The following is a 23,786-nucleotide window of genomic DNA, read 5'->3' as shown; positions in this document are numbered from 1 at the left end:
TGTGGATCCTATAGGCCGATCTCGCTTCTGAACACGGACCTCAAGCTTTATACGGGGATCCTCGCGGCACGATTGGCACTCCACATGCCGGGGCTTATCGACCCGGACCAGGCAGGATTCATTCCTGGCCGGCAGACTTTGGACCACACCAAACGGGTGGTCCACTTGTTGGAGAAAGCCTCCAGAGTTCCTGGTGAACGTATGCTACTTTCCATCGACGCGGAGAAGGCGTTCGACCGGGTGCACTGGCCGTACCTCGAAAGAGTGCTGTGTAAGATAGGCGTGGGGGAGAAGTTCCGCACTTTAATATTCAATTGCTACAGATTCCCCTCTGCTGTAGTGCGGGTGAACAGCTGCAGTTTTGGTACCTTCGGGATATAACGGGGTACCCGGCAGGGGTGCCCGCTGTCGCCGCTTCTGTTCGCCCTTTATATGGAGCCTTTCGCCCAGCGGGTACGTGCCAACTCGGCAGTGACGGGCATTCGGATGGGGGGCTTCGTGCATGTCCTCAGTCTCTACGCGGATGATGTCATCCTGACGCTAGACGACCCAGGTCGTTCCCTTCCCGCGTGCATGGCTGAATTGGACAGCTTCGCCGGGGTAGCAGGTTTAAAGATGAACCTGGGGAAATCGGCGGCCCTTGATATATCCCTGTCCCCCTCGACGAAATCTGCCCTGCAGGAGCTTTATCCCTTGAGCTGGTCTAAGGACCCGGTGCCTTACCTGGGCATCCTCCTAGCGCCCTCCCTCCCCGCCATGGTCTCGGCCAACTACACGGCTATGGGCAGGAAAGTCAAGGACGAACTCGCCCGTTGGGATAAGGGGATGCTGTCACTGCTTGGCAGGATAGCGGCGGTGAAAATGACCCTCCTCCCGCAAGTCTTATATCTCTTCCGAGCCCTCCCGCTTCAGCCCCCTAAGGGTTGGATCCGGCAGATCCAGGCGGATATCGCTCGCTTTGTTTGGCAGGGCCGTAAACCCAGACTTAAGAGGGCTCTCTCCACACTGGCGCCTGAATCCGGCGGCCTGGGCATACCAGACCTGACCAAATACTTTCAGGCAGCGCAGCTCCGTCATCTGGTGGAGTGGAATAGGTGGGAGTCCGACAAACCCTGGTTGTTCCAGGACCAGGCAGTGGCGGGCCGTCCGCTGCAGGAGGTGCCATTCTTGCGTAGGCCACACCGCCCGCCCAACCTATACGCCTCCTATGTCACGAGGGTCCCACTGCAGGTATGGGATGCGGTGAGCAGCAAACACGAACTTACTACCTTTCCGTCGCCGTTCACCCCGATAGTAGACAACCCGGACTTTGGCCCCGGTATGGAGCCTGGTGTGTTTGTGCGCTGGCGCACGGCTCGTTGCTCTGCGCTGTTCCACATGTATGGCCCGGAAGGGGCCACTCCCTTTCAAGACCTCCGGCGGGAGTATGCTCTACCTGAGACAGAACGCTTGCGGTACATGCAGGTGCGTCACTGGGCGCTTCAGCCGCAGGCGCGAGACTCAGCCGATCGGACTCTTACACCATACGAACACTGGTTGGTGACGCGCTCCTCGGATGCCAAGCTCATCTCGGACCTATATAAGCTTCTGCAACCTCCCCCGACCCACATCTATAATCCTGGTCGTGAACGCTGGGAACGGGAACTTGGTAGGCAGCTAGGACACACTGACTGGGAACGCATTTCATACCGAGCACGACACTCCGCTTACCACACAGGACTCACCGAAACCTTCACGAAACTTTCCACTTACTGGTATTACACCCCCGCCCGGTTACACGAAATGAATCGTAATATCCCCCAGAACTGTTGGAGAGAATGTGGTCAAGTCGGGACACTCACACATGTACTATGGGAGTGCCCCTTACTGGGCCCCTATTGGGAGGAGGTGCTGGGGGAGGTGGACCGGTGTTTTGAGATTGAGCTTCCCCGATTCCCCGCTTATGTTCTGCTGGGTCTACCCAACGACCTGATGTACCCATTGAAATCCAAAAGGGGTAGACAAATAGCGATTGCATTGGGCTCGGCAGTCCAGAATATACTTATCCATTGGCGCACCACTACACTCCCCACTGCGGTTGGCTGGTTGCACAGGTTGTGGCATGTCTTGGGGATGGAGAAGATGTCTTTGGTGGCGACAGGGGAGGTAGATACATTTGAGGAGTTGTGGCTCCCCTTTCATACCTTGCTGCAGTCTGAATTCAGAGAGATCACCTGCCCCCGGTACCTCAGACTGCTACGTCTGACGTCCCCGACGACCCCGTCCACTTGATCTGCTAATGACCACGGAATTGTTGGGGGCCTGAGCACTCTTCTGCTTTAGCGATGCGGGGCACTTTTAGCACAGTACTGGGGGTGGGGGGTGGGGATAGGAGTGAGGGGGGGGAGGGGGGGAGTTGGGTGAGGGGAGTTGAGTTCTGGTCATGTCTCACTTGATGGTGCGCCTGTCATACAACCTAAAGTACCGTTGATCTTTTCTCACTGTAGCCACAGGTCGCACTTCCGTTCCATATTGATTGCTCTATTCTTGTTGAGACTCCTGTATTTGTTGACCTGTTTGGTGCTGTGTTTACCTTCTGATACTGCAATAAAATACTTTAAACCTAAAAATATACATAGAAAAATTAATGCTTGATAAAACATTAACAGAGTTTGATGAAAACACAAAAAATTGCATACAGACCTGTAATACTTCAACTTTAAGTAGCTTTCCTCCAGCATCAGTAATTTGTCTTTTGCCCAGGTGCAAGTCATTTTAGTAATTTTACTATCAGTTTCACAAGAAATTGAAATGTTGACATCTGTAAGAAGTAAAATTAATTATAGAAAAAGGCAGAAAAATAAGTGATTTTACTTATCAAATTGAGTTTATTAACAATTATCATACACAACATAGAATATCCTGCATAGAAACACAATTGTTAAACTTTAACCATTTTCCCCTAATTATATCTGATTCTACTACATAGTACCCCCAAGACATAAAAACACCAGACCAAAGGTGAAAAACAAAATAAAACGGATATGAAACTACTTCAAATCCTCCCGTTTGTCCTAGATAGATAGATACATTTTATTGTTTCAATGTATTAAAAGCCATCACAATATAGAAGACACAGTAAAATAGTAATACTTCCTCATAAAAACAAAAGGGAGCAATAGTGTGGAGGTCCTGTCATGTGGCTCTGTCAAAGACCAGCTTCCCTAAAGCTCAGAGAGCAGTAATTTGGAAAAAAGATTAAACTAGAGTAAAACCAATCCTAAAAAAAAGGGTTAAGGCTGAATGCCCATTAAACACATTAATACTCAGGAATTTGTTGGTACCACAGATAATAATTTTTGAATGCCTTTAAGAAATTTCCCACCCTGGGCTATTAGCTGTGGGATCATACTACTCAAGAATGCAAAATAGCTGTGTTGCTGTCCTTTATGCCGAGATTATAATACGGTACAAAAGGGGGTGGTGATGGACGGAGCATCTGAACCAATCAAACACTCACACCCAGTCAACAGATCTGGGTTTAATCCATCACCGTTCTTTAGCCCACTCTGCCACCCCAGCTCAGACATGGCCATATGTAAATCAGTCTGACCCTGTGCATCATGGGAACAGTCCAGCCCGAACTGTCAAGCCATGCCTTCCCTGGACCGGAAACAAGCTTCCTAGGACCGTTTTCTGGCATTACAGCCGTCTTCAGCCAGGCTTGCTTGAATCCAGTGGCAAAGTGAGCAAGGGACTCACTTCTGAGCATACCCTGCCAATTTATGGCGAACAAAGTGGTACAGAACGGTGATGGATTAAACCCAGATCTGTTGACTGGGTGTGAGTGTTTGATTGGTTCAGATGCTCCGTCCATCACCACCCCCTTTTGTACCGAGATTATAATACAGCAGTTTCAGCTAAAAACAGCTAAGATTTTTTCAAATTGGGCAAACAAATATTATGTGTGTTAAGCTTTCCTTTAGGAAATGACATAACCAACACGGCTGATCAAGAGACCCGGATAGTCTTCCAAATTTGTAGGCTTTTAAAATGATTGGTCTGCATCTCAGTCTCAATACTCTTTCTTCATTAATAGTTACATTTCGGAAGCTAGATACGTGCCTCTCCCTAGCTCTTGATATAGTGAGTCACATTTGTGCTTTCTTTTACATATTTAGGGAATGTTTTTAACAATAAATTGAATTGAGACCACTCAATTGCGACTAGGGCACAACAGACCAGTAGATGTATAGAGGGCTTGTTTTGCGTTGTGTCCAAATTGAAACATAAACCAGTGGCAGAAATTCTCATACTATATAAATCAAAATGTCGGTTAGTCACAACCTATGGGGCAGGAGTATGGGGAAGTCAAAAAACCAGCCAGTTACAAATTTTGGAAAATAAGTTTATTAAAAAATTGTTGATGGTCCCCATCAGCTCTCCCACAAAATGTTGTCACTCTGAACTGGGTTTGGATTATGTTGAAGATAGAGTTAAAATTGCCCCCTTGATCTTATGGGAGAAAGTGTAGTCTTCGGAGGAATTATCATTTACCACAGCGATTATAAGGGACTGTTTAAGCTTGGAAAATGTATTGTCCATTCCCTGGCTTTGCTATGCTAAAAATGCTTTTAATAAGATTGGCCTGGGAAATTATTATGAAAACACTGATGGCATACAATCTAATATAAAATTAATTATTAAAAATGCCTATTATAACGAGCTAATAACATCTAACATGGATGTGGAAACTTCAACCCTTGTGTTGCTAAACCTCCAACAATTCTACCTATCTTTTAGTACTCATACACAATCACGCTTCCTTCTGACCAGAATTTGTCTCTGCACAGTGCACTTTCTTGTGGCTTTTCCCAATCAGGTGAGTTGGTGTGAGAGACTGACTCCCTGCCCATGTGATAATTTAGCTGAACAAAGCACAATGCATTTTATGCTGGTTTGCACTTTATATAAAGACATAAGGGCACGTTTTATTAGGCCTATCCTGAGGTAAATCTCCCCTTGCTCACACCAGGATGGTTTTAATCATTTACTATTTTTGTCCAATGCCGTCACTTGTTGTGCTGTGTTCAATTTTATTAGAACTGCTTTTTTAATCAGGAAAAAATATGAATTGCGATAGGAAAATAGGGAAAAAGGGGCTCCAAGTAATTATAGGTTATAAATTTATCCTGATATCCTTGGATTGATATAGAAAATGGTGGATCTTGTAGAATATTATGTTTCAACATTTTACGTGCTGTGCAGATATATCTCATGTCTAAAATGCTGTGCGGAATGTTTATAAGCTTAGTTTTATAATTTTAACTATGTACTTTTATGATTCACTTGAATCAAATAAAGTTTTTCAAACGTTAAACGTTAAAACGAGTCACATGGGTTTGCTTGAGCTTTCCGGGACAGTTCTTGAATATCTGTGTCCTTCGATTGTAGCCCTGCTGTTTTTATCAATAATTTTCCTGAAAGCTTCTGGGATACATTAGGAAGTGGAATTATCGACATCTCCGGAGCTTCCATTGGATCCCTCAGTTAGCGTTCCCATGGTAGAGTTTTATGATGGATGCCTATGCATATCATTTCCTTGAGTGACCCTTGGTCCACCGTGCAAAGCTTCCCATTATATCCTAGAAATCATGCCTTTGAAATTACTCCTTGTCTAAAAAACCCGAATTCCAGGCTAACCTGTGAGGATGGAGAAGCATTAGGAAGATTAAAAATATATCTGTACCACCTCAATTGGGCTTTGTCCAGCCAGTGTTTCACAAAATCGTGTATGGTATGATTTCAGTGATACTAATAACCTGCAATAAATTCCCATAAACGGATAGTGATGTAAATACAGGAAATGACATCAAATGAATCAAGAAGTAGGGTATATCTTTGGAATAGCACTGCAGCATTGTATTTTATTCGGTTTTTTTTGCAGTCTGTGCAACCTATTAACACTTTCACTGGGAGCTGGGTACCTAGTGCTAAAATGTTCATATTTCAAACCCATGGCCTTCAAGCAAATAAGACAAATTAAGTTCTTGCAAAAAAGACATGGAGATTTTGGCAGAGACGGTAGCAAAGAAAAAAGCCAGATTAATGACACATTTGGCACAGAAGACAAGTGCCTTTGTGAGAATACAAATCTGGTAGAATATCACTGACAAAGTGAATTCAGTCTCCACCCATGCACGCAGTGTAAAAGACTGCTTAAACACATATCAAGTTCTCAAACAATGTATGAAAGAACAGATAGCTAAGCACCACTGTGAATGTCTGTAACAAAATGGGTTGTTGGTTGACTGGGGTGTAAGATCTGGTCAGGCAGCAGCCACAATTCTTGTCATGGTAAGGCAAAAGCAAACCCCAATTTAACCTGTGCTCACCTACTTGGTAACTTGGCACAGAGCAGTCAGGTTGAACTTGGAGGCAATGTGTAAAGTATTTGTGCAGCACATCAAAGAGCAAAACAGTGCAAACACACCCGAAAGGAAGCACATAACTGATTTAGGAATGTAGAGTAATTCTCAATAAATAAAATTAGACAAAACAACAACAATCTAATTAGTAGGACCAGAGATAATCAATTTTAAAACTGTTAGTGAAAATAGCTCCAAAAAGCACAAAGCTCCAACTGGGCATATCTGGACACACGGATCCACGTCAAAGATTTGCTGCGCAGCGATGTAATGTGTCAGTTTAAGGATGCGGTAAGGCTGCAGTGCGAGGTCCTGTGGCATCATCATCAAGGATCCCCTCGATGGGGCTTGCGCTGCGAAGTTCGGCATTGGGGATGTGGCGCACAGTGGGAGATGAGTTTGTTCCTAGGAGCTGCAAAGCTGCAACGCAGTGTCCCTCGTTGAGGCTGCCATTGACAAAAGATGTGAGGATCTGGGATGTGGATACACTGTGCCATTGGGGTGATATGTCAGTTCCAAGGACTATGAAGGCAATAAGAACCTTTGCAACAAATCCAATTCGTGCAGCAAAGGCGAGGCATCAGTTCTGCTTGAGGATGTGGCGCTTAGCAGAGGAGATTCGACGGTCCTGCTCAGGCATGCATTGCTCAGCAGTAAGCATGGGTGAATTTTGAGAATTCGCGATCCGCGAATTTGCGAATTCGCGATCCGCAAAATTCGCGAATTTGTGCAATTTGCGGATTTTAGTTTTTTTGCGTGTTCGCTGGGTTTTTGCGTGTTCGCGGGGTTTTTTGCGTGTTCGCGGGGATGTTTGCGTCTTCGCGAGCCGCTTGGATAGCGAAGTTACCCATGCAGTCGTTTATGGGAGAGGGAGAGAGAGATAGATAGATAGATAGATAGATAGATAGATAGATAGATAGATAGATAGATAGATAGATAGAGAAAGAGAGGGAAAGAGAGAGGGAGAGAGAGAACGAGAGAAAGAAAGAGAGGCCGGATCTCTGAAGGGCCAGATTCCTGAGTTGCCCCTACAGAACATACAGCTTTTTATTTTTAGAAAAATGCATATGAAAATTGTGCTGTAAAGGTCTCTTTTAGTTTAACCCCTTCTGACAACTCAAAATGGGTGTATTTGCCATCCTCTCCTTTCTTCCTGTTTTTTTATATCTGTAAGTGCTTCCTGATGAGGTTTAATTCCTTGGACAGGTGCCTCGTTGCCTACTTGTAACTATTCTCTGACCCTGCTTCAAGGGTCAGAGCAGGGTCAGAGAATAGTTGCAAGTAGGCAATGAGGCGCCAGGAAGCAATTAGCAGCAGGTGTCCAAGTTGAAGTTAATTTGTTTGTAACCCTTTTGTAAAAGGTTACAAAGAAATTAGGTTCAATTTTTGCACCTGCTGCTGTAACCCTTGCTTGGCCTAAAATTCGTCTCCGCTGATTCGCGGATTTTACCACAATTTCGCGAGATTCGCGGATCGCGAAATCGCGGAAAATCCGCAAATTCGCCTGCGAAACGGATTTTTAACCCACCCTTACTCAGCAGAGAAGATGTGTCACTTCCACTGGCAAGCACCTTAGGCCCACTTCCAAGGGTCCAGGACAGGGGTGGCACCACATGGCAGGGTAGACGCACAAATGGCAGAGTCCAGATGCAGGTGCAAGGTTGTTTAAAGTCAGTTATGTCCCTGAGACCTCAGATCAGGAGGCCAGCCAACTAGCCCTTGGAGTCACTATGGGTTCAAGAGGTGCAGGTCCAGCAGCAGGCAGCAGGTTAGCACGGCAGGGGAAGTTCTTTCAGAGAGCAGTTCAGCAGAGTGGCAGTGCTTCAGCCACACAGCAGTCCTTCTTCCTGGCTGAGTATCACAAGTCCAGAAATGAACTGACAAGCTGGTGTCTGAGGTCTCCTTTTTATACCCTGGTGCCCCGGTTCTGGAAGGTGGTAGAACCTTCTAGACACTGTCTTTGAAGTGCAAGGAATTCCCTACCTCCCCTGGCTCCAAGATGGCTGAATTGACAAGGCACTGTGATTAGGCACTTTGTGTGGAGATAAACCCAACTTATTCAGGTGTATGTTAGGCTGGGTTCAGTTCCTCTGTCCCATATTGCCAGTGTTGGGATACCCAGTCACACCTAAGATAACATTGTGTTCGGCTGTCTAGGAGGAATACACAAAAGCCCAACTACCTTTCACCCCCAGTCATGTGACCAGAGACAGGCTGCGAGCACCAAAGGGCTAAGGCAAGAAATGCCAAAAGTTCTAAAAGTGCCATTTTAAGAATGATAATTCAAAATCCAACTTCACCATCAGGTAGGATTTAACATTAGGATTCCAGAGACTTTAAATAGGTAACAGTTATCTCTTTCCATTTGGAAATTACACTTATTAAATGTAATAAGGCAACTCTCCTATGGGAGAGATTGGCCTTGCAGTTGTGAAAAATGAATTTAAGAGTTTGTCATTACCAGGACATGTTAAACCTAAAAGTACATGTCTAACTTTTTAAGTACTCTGCACCCTGCTCCTTGGGCTTTGTAGGATCTACCATAGGGAGGACTTATATGTATTAACAAATACAACAGACAATGCGGGGCAGGCAGGAGAAGCAGTTGTAGCACAACAGACCAGGGAGGGCAGAAGGGTGTGGCAGTAAAATGGACCATGGAGGACAGGAGGAAGAGGATAGGGGCATGGAATGTGGACAGGCAAGGTGGAGGTGGCAGGGACAGGTTACAGTCATCTGACAATGCTAGGCAGGTGGGAGGGGAGTAGCAGCTCAACAGAACACTCAGAGTTGATAGGAGTGGCAGGTCCATGGAACATGGTGGGCAAAAAGGATAGAGCAGGGGCATGCACACAGACATCAGAGGACAGGGGGAAGGAGAATAGGGGCAGTAAGCTAAGCACAGAGGCTAAGCAGGAGTTCAATGATGGGGCATAGAATTGGGCAATGGAGGGCAGGAGGAGTGCACTGGTACATCATGCTAAATGGAGGGCAGGGGCAGCACATCAGACCATGGATATCAGGAGGGAGGAGGCTAGTCCATGGATTCAGACAATAGAGGATTGGGAGGAGGTGGATGGGGCAGAAAGCTAACCGCTCAGTGAAGGCAGGAAGGCCAGTGACAGACCAACGGCCTCACAGGCCTGCAATAAGAGAGCATGGACATGGACTTGGACAATGGATGGCTAGGAGGAGGGAAGGCAGGAGCAGCAAGCTTGGATGGGGGCAGCACAATGCAAGGCCCTGCTTCCAACCCCCCACCATCCATTGTGATATGCATCTTACTAAAAGTTTTTAAAAAACTCGAAATTTGCTGAAAAAAACAAAAATTACAGGGATGGTATATTAAGACTCAGATTTTACTCATACACAACCAGTGAAATTCAGCAGTTATAGTTACCTGAGCCAACTATAACTTACGTCCCCGCAAGGTACTGCTAAGGATGTAAATTATCCCCCCTCCTGTTTGCCCTATCCTTGGAGACACTGGCGGCGTAGATACGCAGAGACCTGATGATCCGGGTATGCGCTGGTCCCCAGACTGGGAGGACTGCATCTCGCTCTACGCAGATGATATCCTGCTTTATTTGACTTCTCCAAGATGATCCTTGATTGTAGTTCTTGATATTCTTAGCATTTTGGCAGGTTCTCCGGGTACTTTATCAACTGTAGTAAATCCTTGTGGTTTGTTTTGGCCCGGGTGCCCCCCATCCGGCTGAGGTGATGCAATATACAATTATGTACAGATGGCTTTAAATATCTAGGGATCTTTCTCTCCCTAAATTCATCACTCTGTTATTCTCAGAACTTACTCCCCTCCCTGGCTAGGCTGCGTAAGGTTCTTCCTTGGTTCTTATATGCCCTGCAGAACTCCCTAGCCCTGGTTCCAGCATCCTACTTCAGGGAGGTGGAGGGTCTCCAACAGGACTTGCTGTGGAGTGGAAAGCCATGTATTGCCCTTAAAAAGCTTACTTTGAATTGGTACGACGGGGCATCAGCCTCCCCGACATTAAGAAGGATTACTGGGTGGCCCATCTGGCGGCCATAAACCATGGCACTTAAACCTGCCCAGGGAACCCAGGCTATAACATGGATAGGTGGCTCCTCCAGGGTGGGAAATATAATAGAGCCCTTTATTCCGGGACTGCTGTTTTGCTCTCACGGGTCCCACCAAGCAAGCAGTTCAAGTCTGGCACACCGCCACTATATGTCTCGGATGGAGTTGCAGGCTTACTTTCGCAACACCACTATGGGACTCCGAGCAACTGGGTAGCCTGTGGAAAAGCAAAGGGTTAGACAAGTGGGCCCTTACAGGAATCTCGCAAATAGGTGATCTGTGGGATAAAACTGATGTTAAGTCATTTGCTACCTTATAGCAGCAGTTTGAATTAACAAACTCAGAATTTTCCTGCTACGCACAGGTTAGGCACGCTTTGCGTTCCCACGTACAACGTGGTAGCATCCTTCCCGAGTCTTCTCCACTGGAGGACAGAGTTTTAGATGGTCTTGTTCCTGATAATACCATATCCTTAATATATAAGAAACTAATAAACAATATGGCAGACCCCCTCCAATCACTTTGGGAGAAGTGGTCCAGTGATGGAATAGAGATGGATGACGAGGAATGGCAGGAGGCCATCTCCTCGCCTAGAGTTTTGTCAATACCTGCATGCCTCCGGCTTGTACAGCTCAAAATTCTCCATAGGGTGTATGTGATTGGTCCCCAATTGGTGAGGATGGGGAGAACGGATGAGGGGAACAGTAGAAGTGGCTGTGGCCAAACAGGTACCTTTATGCATATAATTTGGGACTGTGATAGTATTCAATCTTATTGATGTAGAGTGCATGAAGTTCTCAACACTGTCCTGTCCACGCAACTCAGCCTGAACGCCCATAGCTGTCTATTGAATATTTGAGAGCCGAATGATTTGAATGATTTCTTGCTACAGTGCCTATGCTTTTGAAGAAAAACATTGCTCAGAGGTGGGGAGCGTCTCAGCCTCCAGAGGTGGGTGACTGGGAGAAGGACATAGACTGGTCAATGATCAGGGAAAAAACTGGATATGTAGCCCATGGTTGCCCCAAGTAGTGGCCGAGTGTGTGGGGCATGTGGAATTCAGACCGTGGAGATATATATAAGCCGTCTTTCTCCACCATGGGAGAGGACCCCCCTCGCCCTAGATCTTTCGACTGAATTTTTCTGTACTAAATGATGTAACCTATTGTCAACTTGTGATTCCCTTATTACTCCTCTGTAATATGATTGATATGCTGGTACTAATTAATAAAAAGTTTTACAAAAAATGAAATAATATAAATACATTAAAATATAAAATTCAACAATATTTCAGTTTGAATAAAACATTTTTTTTTTGCAATTTTCCGAAAAAAAAATCCGTTATAGTTAGTTCTGCTAACTATAACTCGCGCGCCTGCAATGCACTGCTGATGATGTCACATTTTACATCATTCATGACATGGTCAGTGACATCACTGATGACATCACTGATTGAGAAAATTACCAACGGCGGCCCACGTCACCTCACCGATACAATTAATACCGTTACCCAATACATTATTGAGAGTGATGTTGCACTGTCATATGCAAGGGATGCACAAGTTCAAGCTAAATGTTTATTAAGTAGTTGTCAAATAACTACTACTCAGTTTTCTCAAAACAAGGTAGCAGAACAACCAGCGACTCTTCCCAATCTACTATCGACCATTGCGTTGTTCTGTACAGGTCATACCCATTTTCCCAGAAAACAATTCATTAATATTTCTGCTGCTATTGTATGTTTAGCCTTTCATTAGAATTAGTATAATGTACACATGCTGAGCAGGTGAGGGCAGTTTATATTACTATCTGGGTAGTAGTTTGATCATACGTATGTGGAGATCAGTTAATTTTAGGGAAGGTAGCAATGTATTCTGATAGCTGTAGTAATGGATACATTATATTCGAGTGGGTAGAGGGTAGAATTTATAAATTGGGGGGTCAGAAAAGTATTCTGATAGATGTTGTTAGTAATGTGTAATTTCTTTTATAGTACAGCAATCATTTTATTGTGTTATTATACAAATATTTGTAAATAAAAAATGCAAATACATTAATTTACAGTTTTTTAAATTACTGTTGTGCATGATATATACACACACATATATATGTATATATATATTTATATTCAATTCAACTTAATGCTATTTAATTATTCAATTATTTAAAAGCAATCATAAATGCAACCGTGAGTCACACAGTGGCTCATATAAGGTTTTTTGACCCAGGGGATATCCATATTGGTTAACAGATGGAGGGATTCAAATAATTCCGACCAACTGATCATTATAGCAACAGATTGAGATCTAGAGCATTAACGGAGCAACCTTGATTAGATTGTATGCATGAGGGATACCCAGGGCCCGATTCACAGAATGAACTTAAGACTAAATCCTAAACTTACTACTATTTGGTATTCACAGAATGCACTTACTACTTTTGGGAGTCACAGAATGAACTTACTACTTTCGGTATTCACAGAATAGATTTAGGACTACTAACTTTACGGAGTTTCTGGCCCGGAGGCGGAGCTTCTGGCTTGGGGGCGGAGCTTGTGGCCCGGAGGCGGAGCTTGCGGCCCAGAGGTGGAGATTTCAGCCATGGCTAAATCTCCACCTCTGAGCCGGAAGCTCCGCCTTCAAGCCACAAGTGCCGCCTCTGGTCCGGAAGCTCCACCTCCGGCCTGCAAGCTCCGCCCCCACGCTGGAAGCTCCGCCTCTGGGCCGGAAACTCCGCCTCCGGGCCGGAATTTCCGGCCTGAGTGCAGACGTAAAGTTAGTAGTTTTAAATCTATTCAGTGAATACCGAAAGTAGTAAGTTCATTCTGTGAATCTCGAAAGTAGTAAGTTCACTCTGTGAATCCAGAAAGTAGTAAGTGCATTCTGTGAATACCAAATAGTAGTAAGTTTAGGATTTAGTCTTAAGTTCATTCTGTGAATCGGGTCCAGAGTTCTTTGTGCATAAAAAAGTGCAGGATCGATGGAGGGAGGCCTAGCAACCGCCGACAAAAGTGATTCTCCTCAACCTGTAGTTTACCATCATCATGGAGGCCCCACTCAGCAGCATCATCGATTAAAACAGGTAAATGTTTTGCTCATAATGTTATGTGGTCTCCCAGGCCCAGGCAAGAACACCTCCATTTTACATGCTTACTATTAAAGTCTTTCTTGAATGTTGACACTAGACACACATTTGCTTGTGTGCTTTTATGTGATAATATTCTCTAAAATGGCTTTGTTTATATTTACATTTCTCCGTAGGTATAAATCAGAGCCTTGACCATTCTGTATGAGGGCTAAGTTCACTGCACAAAATGCTGATGTTATTGTCCGCTCAGCAACAGCACTGTAAAGATAAAATCAAAAATGGCATCCTCACTGGGGCTTAGGAATGGTAACATGGGCGAAGTTTATCATATGAACAACATCACTCCATGGTTGAGGGGGACCATTTTGCTTATACTGCTGAGGTCGCCCCATGCAGGAATTCCGGACCTACTGAATCCTATTTACCTCCTGAGAGGGATGGTGCCCAGCTCTGCACCAAGACGGTCCCCCAGATAACTGAGTGATTGGGGATTTAGATCACCCAAAGGAATACTGGAAGATTAACCTATCCTAAGCAAATTAGGAGTGCGAAGTCAGAACATAATTATCTAAGCATATCGTCCATATGACAGCACAATGGTTGAACTGCTCATTTTCTTTACCAATCATGTGATACTGATTACTCATTTTTTTTCTTTCCATTCATTAGTGTAGCACACATATTTTACACAAAAATCTTATTACTTCAATAAATGTTTGAAATGCCATTTGAGTATTTCTTGTTTCTCCCTTTGGCCATAGAATAGAAAGATGATTTATATAGCGCAATAGTTACCCTGAGGCATCCTGGCGCTGACAGATCATGTGGGCAGGCAGAGTGGGCAAGGCCTAGATGGAGGTTGAGAAGAGCAGTGTCTTTAGTGATTTTCTTTTGTGTTGACATTTTTTATTAAAATTTTCAGATGAAAATACGAATACAAATGTAGTAATAAATCAGAATAATATTATGATAAATGGAAGAAAATACAAATGAGAAGAGAACTCACATAAGGCATAACAAATATGAGGACACAAAATTAACATATATTCCATAATCCTATATGTGGTAAGAATAGGAAGAATATAGGTAAATTATACTATAGAGGAAAAGATAAAGAAAAGAAAGAAAAAAAGAAAAGCAAAGAGAGGAAAAGAGAAAGAAAGAAGGAAAAGAAAAGAAAGGAAGAGATTACCAGAGTAACAAGAACAGATAAGAAAAGAAGTGGAACAAAGGAAGGGGAAAAGGCATCAATAGTAAAGTAACAGGGAGGGGATCATAGAGAGAATAGAGTTAAGCAGAAACAGTGTGTGTAGAAGAAGAAGGAGTAGGAACAGAGTCATCGTCCACAGTGGTTTCCAGGAAAGGGGACCAAATTTGGAGAAAAATGAAAGCCTGATCTTGTAAATTATAAATTGTGCGTTCATGGAAAGCTGTTTGCGTCATTGCCACCAACCACTCTTCCTGAGAAGGAGCCGAGGGGGATTTCCAGTGACGTAGTATACAGATTTTTGCCGTAGCAAAAGCAGTATGAAGAAGACGAATTTGCGGTTTAGAAAGTTTTTTTCTTTCCATTCATTAATGTAGCACACATATTTTACACAAAAATCTTATTACTTCAATAAATGTTTGAAATGCCCATTTGAGTATTTCTTGTTTCTCCCTTTGGCCATAGAATAGAAAGACGATTTATATTGCGCAATAGTTACCCTGAGGCATCCTAGCGCTGACAGATCATGTGGGCAGGCAGAGTGGGCAAGGCCTAGATGGAGGTTGAGAAGAGCAGTGTCTTTAGTGATTTTCGAAACGCCAGCAGGTTAGGTTCTGCACGTAGGTGGAGGGGGAGGGAGTTCCACATCCTGGACCCATTGTACGAGAACGCACGGCCTCCGCATCTGGCTTTCCTGATCCTAAGGACCATCAGTAAAGATGAGGTTGATGATCTGAGCTGCCTGGCAGCAGAATATGGGGATGCCAGGGACCGATTAAGGGGAGGACCAGCTTCCCAGATTGCCCGGTGAATGGTGCACAAAGATTTGAATTCAATTCTTCGTCTGACTGGCAGCCAATTTAGGCTCCTCAGTCCGTCTCTAACTAATGTTCGACGAGAGATTTAGAGCAGAGTCCGGGCAGCGCAGTTCTGTACGATCTGCATGTGTTCAGGGTCAACTGGGGGCACCCATATACAAAGCGTTTCCAAAGTCCAGCCTGGACAGGATAAGTCCCTGGATCATGATCTTCCTGGCCTCAAATGGTAGCACGGGGAAAATCTTCCGTAGGGCCCGTAGCAAGCCAAAGCAGGTTGCTGACAATTTAGAGGCTTGGGCGTTGAAGTTGAGAGCTTTGTCAAGCCAGACACCCAGGCTTTTAATTTTGTCTTTGTGCATCGGGGGCGGTCCTAAAGAGGGGGGCCAAAGACGTTTGAGGGCTAGAGGTGAAGGGTTGCCCAGGAGCATTAGCTCGGTCTTGTCACTGTTTATTTTCAGATATGACGTGGTCATCCAGTTGGATACCTCCTCCAGGCATGATATCAGATTCCCGGGGTTGGACTCCAGCTGGTTGAGGGACACCACCAGCTGTGTGTCGTCTGCATAAGTAACGATTCGTACTCCAAATGGGCAGACGACACATGCGAGTGGTTCCATGTAAACATTAAACAGTGTTGGGCTTAATGCGGTGGCTGAGGAACACCACAGACCAGAGGTTTTCTTGGTGAGGTGTTGTCACCCTCAAATACTTGGAAGGATCGGCCAGAAATGAAGGATTCTAACCAGGATTTGGCCACTCCCAACACTCCGATGTTTGATAGTCATGTTAGTAGTGTACTATGGTGGACAGTGTCGAAGGCGGCACTTAGGTCAAGGAGGATTATGGCCGCTGAGCCACCCCTGTCCATGATCATCCGTGCCTCCTCCGTAACTGCCAACAAGGCGGTTTCGGTCCCATGCTTGGGCCGAAAACCTGTCTGTGAGTCATCGAGCAGGTGGTTAGCTTCAATGTACTCCATGAGGACTGAATTAACATGTTTTTCTAACACCTTACTAGCCCAGGGGAGAAGTGAGATTGGGCGATAGTTTTTGGGGTCGGTGTGGTCAAGGCTAGGTTTTTTTATGAGCGCCTTGCCCATCGCCTGTTAGTGAGTTACTAACTAAAGGGCCTGATCTGTTTCCACGATTTCTCACAATATTCCTTTCCGAGAACCTTGTAGTGTAATGAGTTTGTTTGATTGTCCTACCTATGTAATTGAGATGGATTTTATTATGTTTTGAAAAATTATTTTATATTAATTGTTCATTTGCACATGTTTTTAACATATTATGTGATGTTGGAATAAAAAAAAAAATATTTTTTAATAAGTGCTTTAGCATCCCGAGTGGAATTTTAACGTAATACTGTGCGAATGCCGCTTGTGGTGAACACTTCAGTGATTTAGATGTGCAATACCTCCAAGGGGAATCATTATTTTTAACCTTACATTTTTCGGTGCTTTGACCCTTTAGTATGTTTGAGCCCCTCTTCTTGCTTTCAAGGTTTGTGTATTACTTCCAGACAGTGAGCAAAAGGGGCAAAAGGGGTTGGCAGAATGGGTTGACTCTGACTTGAAAGCAGTTGAGATGTCATCTACTATGCTTAGACATCACAAATACAATGGCTCACCCCACTAACAAAGTGTTTCACACTAGTGTTTTTTGTTGCCCCATACAAGCTGGGTCCAGGGCAGGGAGGCTGGAAATTCCAGACACCTTAGTAGCGGGAGGACTCCAGAAGCTTCTCCCACTTCTTTACAGTGGTAGTATCAAAACTATGGAACTCCCTTCCCGTTAGCCTCCGTCTCATTGACATCGAATCTCAATTCAGGGGCAAACTTAGGACTCTCCTGTTCTCAGGCTGTTAAATCTCTTCTCCCCCTGGATCCGCATTCCTCAGCGCCGGGACACCCCAGTTGGGGGTAGCTGTGCGCTTAATAAATGTCAATAATAATAATAATAATAATAATAACTTCAAAGTGGCCACCATATATAAATAGTGAATCCCCAGATCAAACTTATCAGTACACTTCTGGATCTGTGTAAGGCACAGAAGAAGGACTGCTGTGCTGCTGTGCTGCAATAAGGACTGTTCTGCTGCCATGCTACTCTGCTGCCCTGCTGCCTGAGTGAGAAGTTCCTGGACCTGCACCTTGAACCCGGGACCATAAGAGTGATTCCAAGTGCTTGTTGGCTGGCCTCCTGAGCAGAGCCTCAGGGACAGAAAAGGCTCCAAAAATCTTGCACCTGAACTCTGCCTTCAGTGAGTCCTAACTCCCAAATGGTGACCTTTCAATCCTGGACCACTGGAAGTGGGGCTAAAGGCGCTCTGCCAGCCCATCTGTGGTCTCATCAGAACCGAGGCCATGCAACACAAACCCATTGCAGGGCCTTGCATCACCACATCGGAACTGACCCAGGGCAATGCAGCTTCAACGCAAGCCTGCATCGCAGCCTGAAAAGCAAATCGGAATCTCAGCTGTGCAGCGCAGATCTTGCACGCCCCATCGGAAATAATGCAGTGTTCTGCAGCCTCAATGCAAGCCTGGATCACAGCCCTCACAGCTCATCAGAACATCTTCTGCACATTGCATCTTTGACACAGACCTCACATCACTTCTCTGGACTGCCACTGCATCCCGCAACTCTCCACAACCAGGATTTAAGGTACAAGTCTCAGAGGGACTAGCTTGCTCCCTATATCTGACCCGCACTACATGGCAGTTGGCCTGAACTTGTGAATTTGTCACAGTCTGGAGTGACCAGATATCCACAGTTGACGCTTTTCGCTTCTAAAGCACTATCTTCACCTAAAGCTTTAAAACTGCATATCTTCAGTTCTACTGGTTGGATTTTTGTTTATGTGGTATCGAATAATTTATTAAAATGTACTCTAATTTTCAAAATTGGTTTGGGAACTCGTGTTGTGTTTTTTTACTTTATTACTTTTTGTGTGCTGAAGAAGTACTTTACACATTGTGTCTAAGTTAAGACTGACTGCTTGTGTGCAAAGCTGCCAAAGGGATAAGCTCAGGTTAATTTAGTGGCTTTAGTGATTCATCATGATAGGTTTTGTAGCTGTTGCTTCATTAAGGTTTTCACCCCACTCAACCAACAACCAAATTTCTCACAGGAGTAAAAGAAGAGCCCAAGGCTAATTGGACTCCTGTTAAAAAAATTGAGTGGCAGGGTATTGTCACAAATTTGGCGTGCCATCACTTCAAACGTCAATGTAGCATCTTGGCACCCTCAGACAGTAGACAATGGTAAGAAAAAATGTTAAGATCTAAAGTGATGAGTATGTCAACCAATTTCCAAACACAGTGGGTATTCCCTCAGAACTGGAGGAGGTCTACCATTATCTACATCTCCAGTCCTGAGGGGACTGAAGGTGGTGTGGAATTCAGAGGGGTGGAAGAACCAGGTAATGCACTTTTATGTGTACATTTTACGATAATATAGCATCCATATGTCATTATTCTAATATAACCATCATTTTCAGCTTGATATATTTTATTTTTTCAATGCTTCTGTTTTGCTGTAATGCACCTACAGTAAAATCATGTTTTAAATCTTAATGTGCCAATTGATTTGGGAAATTGTTTTAAGAAAACATTTTCTATAATGTGTTTTTTTAATTTAAGTACAAAATATTAAGTGCTTTTAGTACAAGTAAAAGCACGATTAAAATTATAGTATGGGGTTTGTAAGGGGTAATTTTGTACTGGATTGCACTTTAGCAGTGAGTGTAAATATGATGTAGTTGAGATTCGTTTTGTAATGTCTGAATGCCCTCATGAGAGCAGGCAGGTTGCTGTCTGTTTGCTTCATCATTTGGAAGTGGGTGGTTTATCTATTGTTAGTAGATAAATATGTAGTCAACCATGGCCAGACTTTGGTGCAGAGATACTGAGGAACAGATATATAAAATTCAGGCTGGTATCTCCGCACAAAAGATCAGTCTTTACAAGGTTTTTTACATAAAATGTGACCAAATTGCCTGGAGTTGCTAGGTGCTTTACCAGGGCATGATTGTGCCAGTCATGAGGGGTTATGGTGTGCTCCCCCTGAACTGATTCCTATGGTATGTGGGGGCCAGGTAATGTTGATGTCCCAGCCTTTACCCTAAAGCATTACTCATTGATCTGGTGTACTTCGGATTTCTTGTGTTTTAACTTTTTAAAACTTTGATTATTGGTCTGGACACAGTTGCGATGGTGTCTTGCGTTATTTCACGCGACACTATTGTTCTGAGTGAATTAACCTAACTCATAACGTGGGACTTTATATCAGAACTTGTTGAAATTTTAACAAATAAAATGGCCAAGTTGCATTTATGATAAAATGCGCATGTATATATATATATATATATATATATATATATATATATATATATATATATATTCAAAAATAGGAAATCCACGCTCATAAAGAAGGAAATCATCCGGCACTCGGAAGAAGGTATTTTTATTTTCAGGCTTAATTCAAGGTTCACATCAACGCGTTTCGGGAGTCAAGCTCCCTTGATATATATATATATATTTTCAAACAAATGCCCGATACCTTCGGCATTTCATTCCTGCTTTCCGCCGTGTTCTTCAGTTATTACTGCCTGATGCGTTTCGATGCGATTTGCATCTCATCAGAGGCTGGCTTCTCGCTATCCAGGAGAAGAGGCTCTCTTTTATTTCTATTTATAAGCACGCTTCATTAGTTCAATGTTCTGTGTTGCATGCTGGGAATTATGGTTCCACATAGAGTGCCGTATTATTTTCCCTAAGTGGGTTTCTGCTGGAATAGAACTATTAAAAGCTGTTATTTCCTTTGTAGGATAAGAGACACATTGGAGAGACAACGTACTTCGGTCTTTCAGCGCTGAATGCCATGAGGCAGTCTTGTGGCGCAGCCTCTCTGTTTCCCATCATACAGATGGTCCTTCTTTTATTAGAAATGGTGTTCCCCCACGACGTGGGCCGCCGTTGGTAATTTTCTCAAACAATTGCCCGAAAGCTATTTCGGGAGGGCACTCTGCTGAAAGTCCACCCTTCGGCTTTTAATTCCTGCTTTCCGCCGTGTTCTTCAGCTATTACTGCCTGACGCGTTTCGATGCGATTTGCATCTCATCAGAGGCTGGCCTCTCGCTATTGAGAAGAAGAGGCTCTCTTTTATTTCTATTTATAAGCACGCTTAATTAGTTCAATGTTCTGTGTTGCATGCTGAGAATTGTGGTTCCACAAAGAGCGCCGTATTATTTTCCCTAAGTGGGTTTCTGCTGGAATAGCACTATTAAAAGCTGTTATTTCCTTTGTAGGATAAGAGACACATTGGAGAGACAACGTACTTCGGTCTTTCAGCGCTGAATGCCATGAGGCAGTCTCGTGGCGCAGCCTCTCTGTTTCCCATTATACTGATGGTCCTTCTTTTATTAGAGATGCTGCTCCCCCCACGACGTGGGCCGCCATTGGTAATTTTCTCAAACAAATGCCCGAAAACTATTTCGGGAGGGCACTCTGCTGAAAGTCCACCCTTCGGCTTTTCATTCCTGCTTTCCGCCGTGTTCTTCAGTTATTACTGCCTGACGCGTTTTGATGCGATTTGCATCTCATCAGAGGCTGGCTTCTAGCTATCCAGAAGAAGAGGCTCCCTTTTATTTCTATTTATAAGCATGCTTGATTAGTTCAATGTTCTGTGTTGCATGCTGGGAATTGTGGTTCCACAAAGAGTGCCGTATTATTTTCCCTATGTGGGTTTCTGCTGGACTAGCACTATTAAAAGCTGTTATTTCCTTTGTAGGATAAGAGACACATTGTAGAGACAACGTACTTCGGTCTTTCAGTGCTGAATGCCATGAGGTAATCTCATGACGCAGCCTCTCTGTTTCCCATCATAGTTGTGATGTGATGTGATGTGAAAGGCATTTATAAAGCGCAGTTCTTGGCGCTGAAGCAAAAGGACAGTAGGCAGCTTCCTGGGCAGTGCGAGGGAGAAGAAAGCAATGGCAAGGGTGAAAACGAAGAGGAGTATGAGGGACCGGGAAAAGGAGGATCATTTTAATTTTAATTGTACGCAGAGCGAAATAGGTGAGTTTTGAGGAGGGATCTAAAGTGGGTGTAGAGCGAAGCCGACCTTATGTCCAAGGCAAGGGCGTTCCAGAGAGATGGAGCTAGAAAAGAGAATCTTAAGCCACCCCATTTCTTACGCTTGACTCTGGGGATTTTGAGAAGAGCCAGGTGAGCCAAGCGCAGATTGCGGAAGGGGACATAAGGATGAATGAGGGAGGAGATGAACGTAGGACCTAGGCCACCCAGAGATTTAAAGACAAGGCAGCCTAGCTTGAATTTGCAGCGTTCAGAGACAGGGAGCCAGTGCAGGGATTTTAGCAAAGGGCGGATGTGGTGGTGCCTCGGTTGATGGAAGATGAGGCGAGCCACCTGGTTCTGAACAAGCTGCAAACGTTTGAGTTGGTAGTCAGGGATGCCTACGTACAAGGAGTTGGCCTAGTCAATTCTGGAGACGACTAACGCCAAGAGGGCCAAGGTGAGAGCTTCGGTGGTGAGGAAACGTGCGATTTTCCGGGTTTTGCGCAGTTGGAAGAAGCAAGAGGAGACAGTGGCATTTATCTGGGGTTTCATCGAGAGATCTTTACTGATGATAACCCCCAGACATTTGGCCAAATCAGTTGGGCGGGGGGGAAGGCCCAACTGATTCGGTTATGCTCCTTCTTTTATTAAAGATGGTGCTCCCCCCACGACGTTGGCCGCCGTTGGTAATTTTCTCAAACAAATGCCCGAAAGCTATTTCGGGAGGGCACTCTGCTGAAAGTCCAGTACTTACTGCGCTGCTGTACCTGTGATTAAATGCTTTTCTCCAGTAATGGGCCTCATGTTGTTTCTGAAGGAAATTCATGGATGTGCCTGGAGGCAGTGTTTTTGGATTATATATATATATATGACAATCTTTGTACATTTTATTTTGAAATATAGCTATTATACAGTTTAGGCCATACATTTCCGATGTATTTTCCAAACATATGTCTATAACCGAATCAAACACATGGAAGCTATGCTTGAAATTTATTAGCATGTTTCTAAGGTGGTTAACCACTGTATTTTAATTTAAAAAGTGAACACTTATTTTTGTTGAGGTGGAAACTGGAGAAGTTGATCCAGACGTCCTCCAAAAGCCATGCATGATTACATGCAGGAAGACTACGGCCTAGGAGATCATTGACACCGATTAGTCACACCAGCACTTCGACAAGAGCCATCACCACTTGCACAATATCTGATGTCTCGCTGGGGTTCCCAGAGGAGCCCTCCACTACCAACACTCTGAAAGTCATGATATAAATGGCGGGGATGGAGATTGATTTCCTATCTCTACAGAGCACATAGAGATGATCTGCCAGGAGAGACTTTTAGAATCCAGCAGAGGTTGGATTTACAATTAGACAAACCTCTCACATAGGGTGACTGGAGAAAGGTTCATGAAGGGGGAGAGAGGATCAGCACCAAGGCACGATTCAAACTCCTTCAATATAACTTAGTACATCAAGTATACCTAACCCAGCACACGCTCAACATAATCTACTCATCCTGTGCGGGTGAATGCCCCAGGTGTAAGCAGCATGGGGCAGATTTCCTTCAAATGAGATGGTAATGCTTGTCACTGTTTCCCTTTTGGGAGAGAGTGTTTGCATGTTCTGTCGAGATTTTACACGTACCTCCTGGATGTACGAATGATGTGAGCCATTCATCTCCTTTTAGTGAGGTAAACGGACCGTTTGTTGCCCCCCCGCGATATAGCGTGTCTAGGACATTGACCGGACGTGTTAACATCTGCCCCAAACTGGAATCACCCAGAGCGATAGTATTCTTGACTATGTTATATATCTCTATAGGTTAAAACCGCTAACCTTGGTGAGTCCAGCCTGCATGCTTCAGACATCTATGATCGCCTGAGTGCTCTGACCTCCGTGACGATATTTTATGAAAGAAATTGGATTATACGCCGGAATGTCTTTAAATACTGGTATGTCGCCCTTCTGGCTTTCTAGTTGGGGAGGGCGCCATACCTTGCCTCGTTTTGAGCGCTTACCGTGAGTCATACCCTGACCGACTCTCATGCATTTTACTTGCCCCTAACAGATTTATGTTACCGAAGACACCAGACCGCTAACCTTTGACCCATCGGTCCGTCAGTGAAAGCAAT

The 23,786-nt window shown here is 44.4% G+C and overlaps 1 protein-coding gene across 1 annotated transcript in view; it reads right to left on the bottom strand.

The window, feature by feature from the left end:
- The window catches only part of LEPR (leptin receptor), a 422,515-nt gene that overhangs the window by 241,697 nt on the left and 157,032 nt on the right, over positions 1-23,786 (bottom strand). The window contains exon 5 of the mRNA XM_086925355.1: positions 2,683-2,800. Within this exon, the coding sequence (XP_086781481.1) occupies positions 2,683-2,800 (118 nt within the window). The remainder of the gene's footprint in view (positions 1-2,682; positions 2,801-23,786) is intronic.

This window comes from Lissotriton vulgaris, chromosome 1_1 (assembly GCF_964263255.1).
Source record: "Lissotriton vulgaris chromosome 1_1, aLisVul1.2, whole genome shotgun sequence".
NCBI lineage: Eukaryota > Metazoa > Chordata > Amphibia > Caudata > Salamandridae > Lissotriton > Lissotriton vulgaris.
This window is presented reverse-complemented; position numbering and strand designations above follow the sequence as displayed.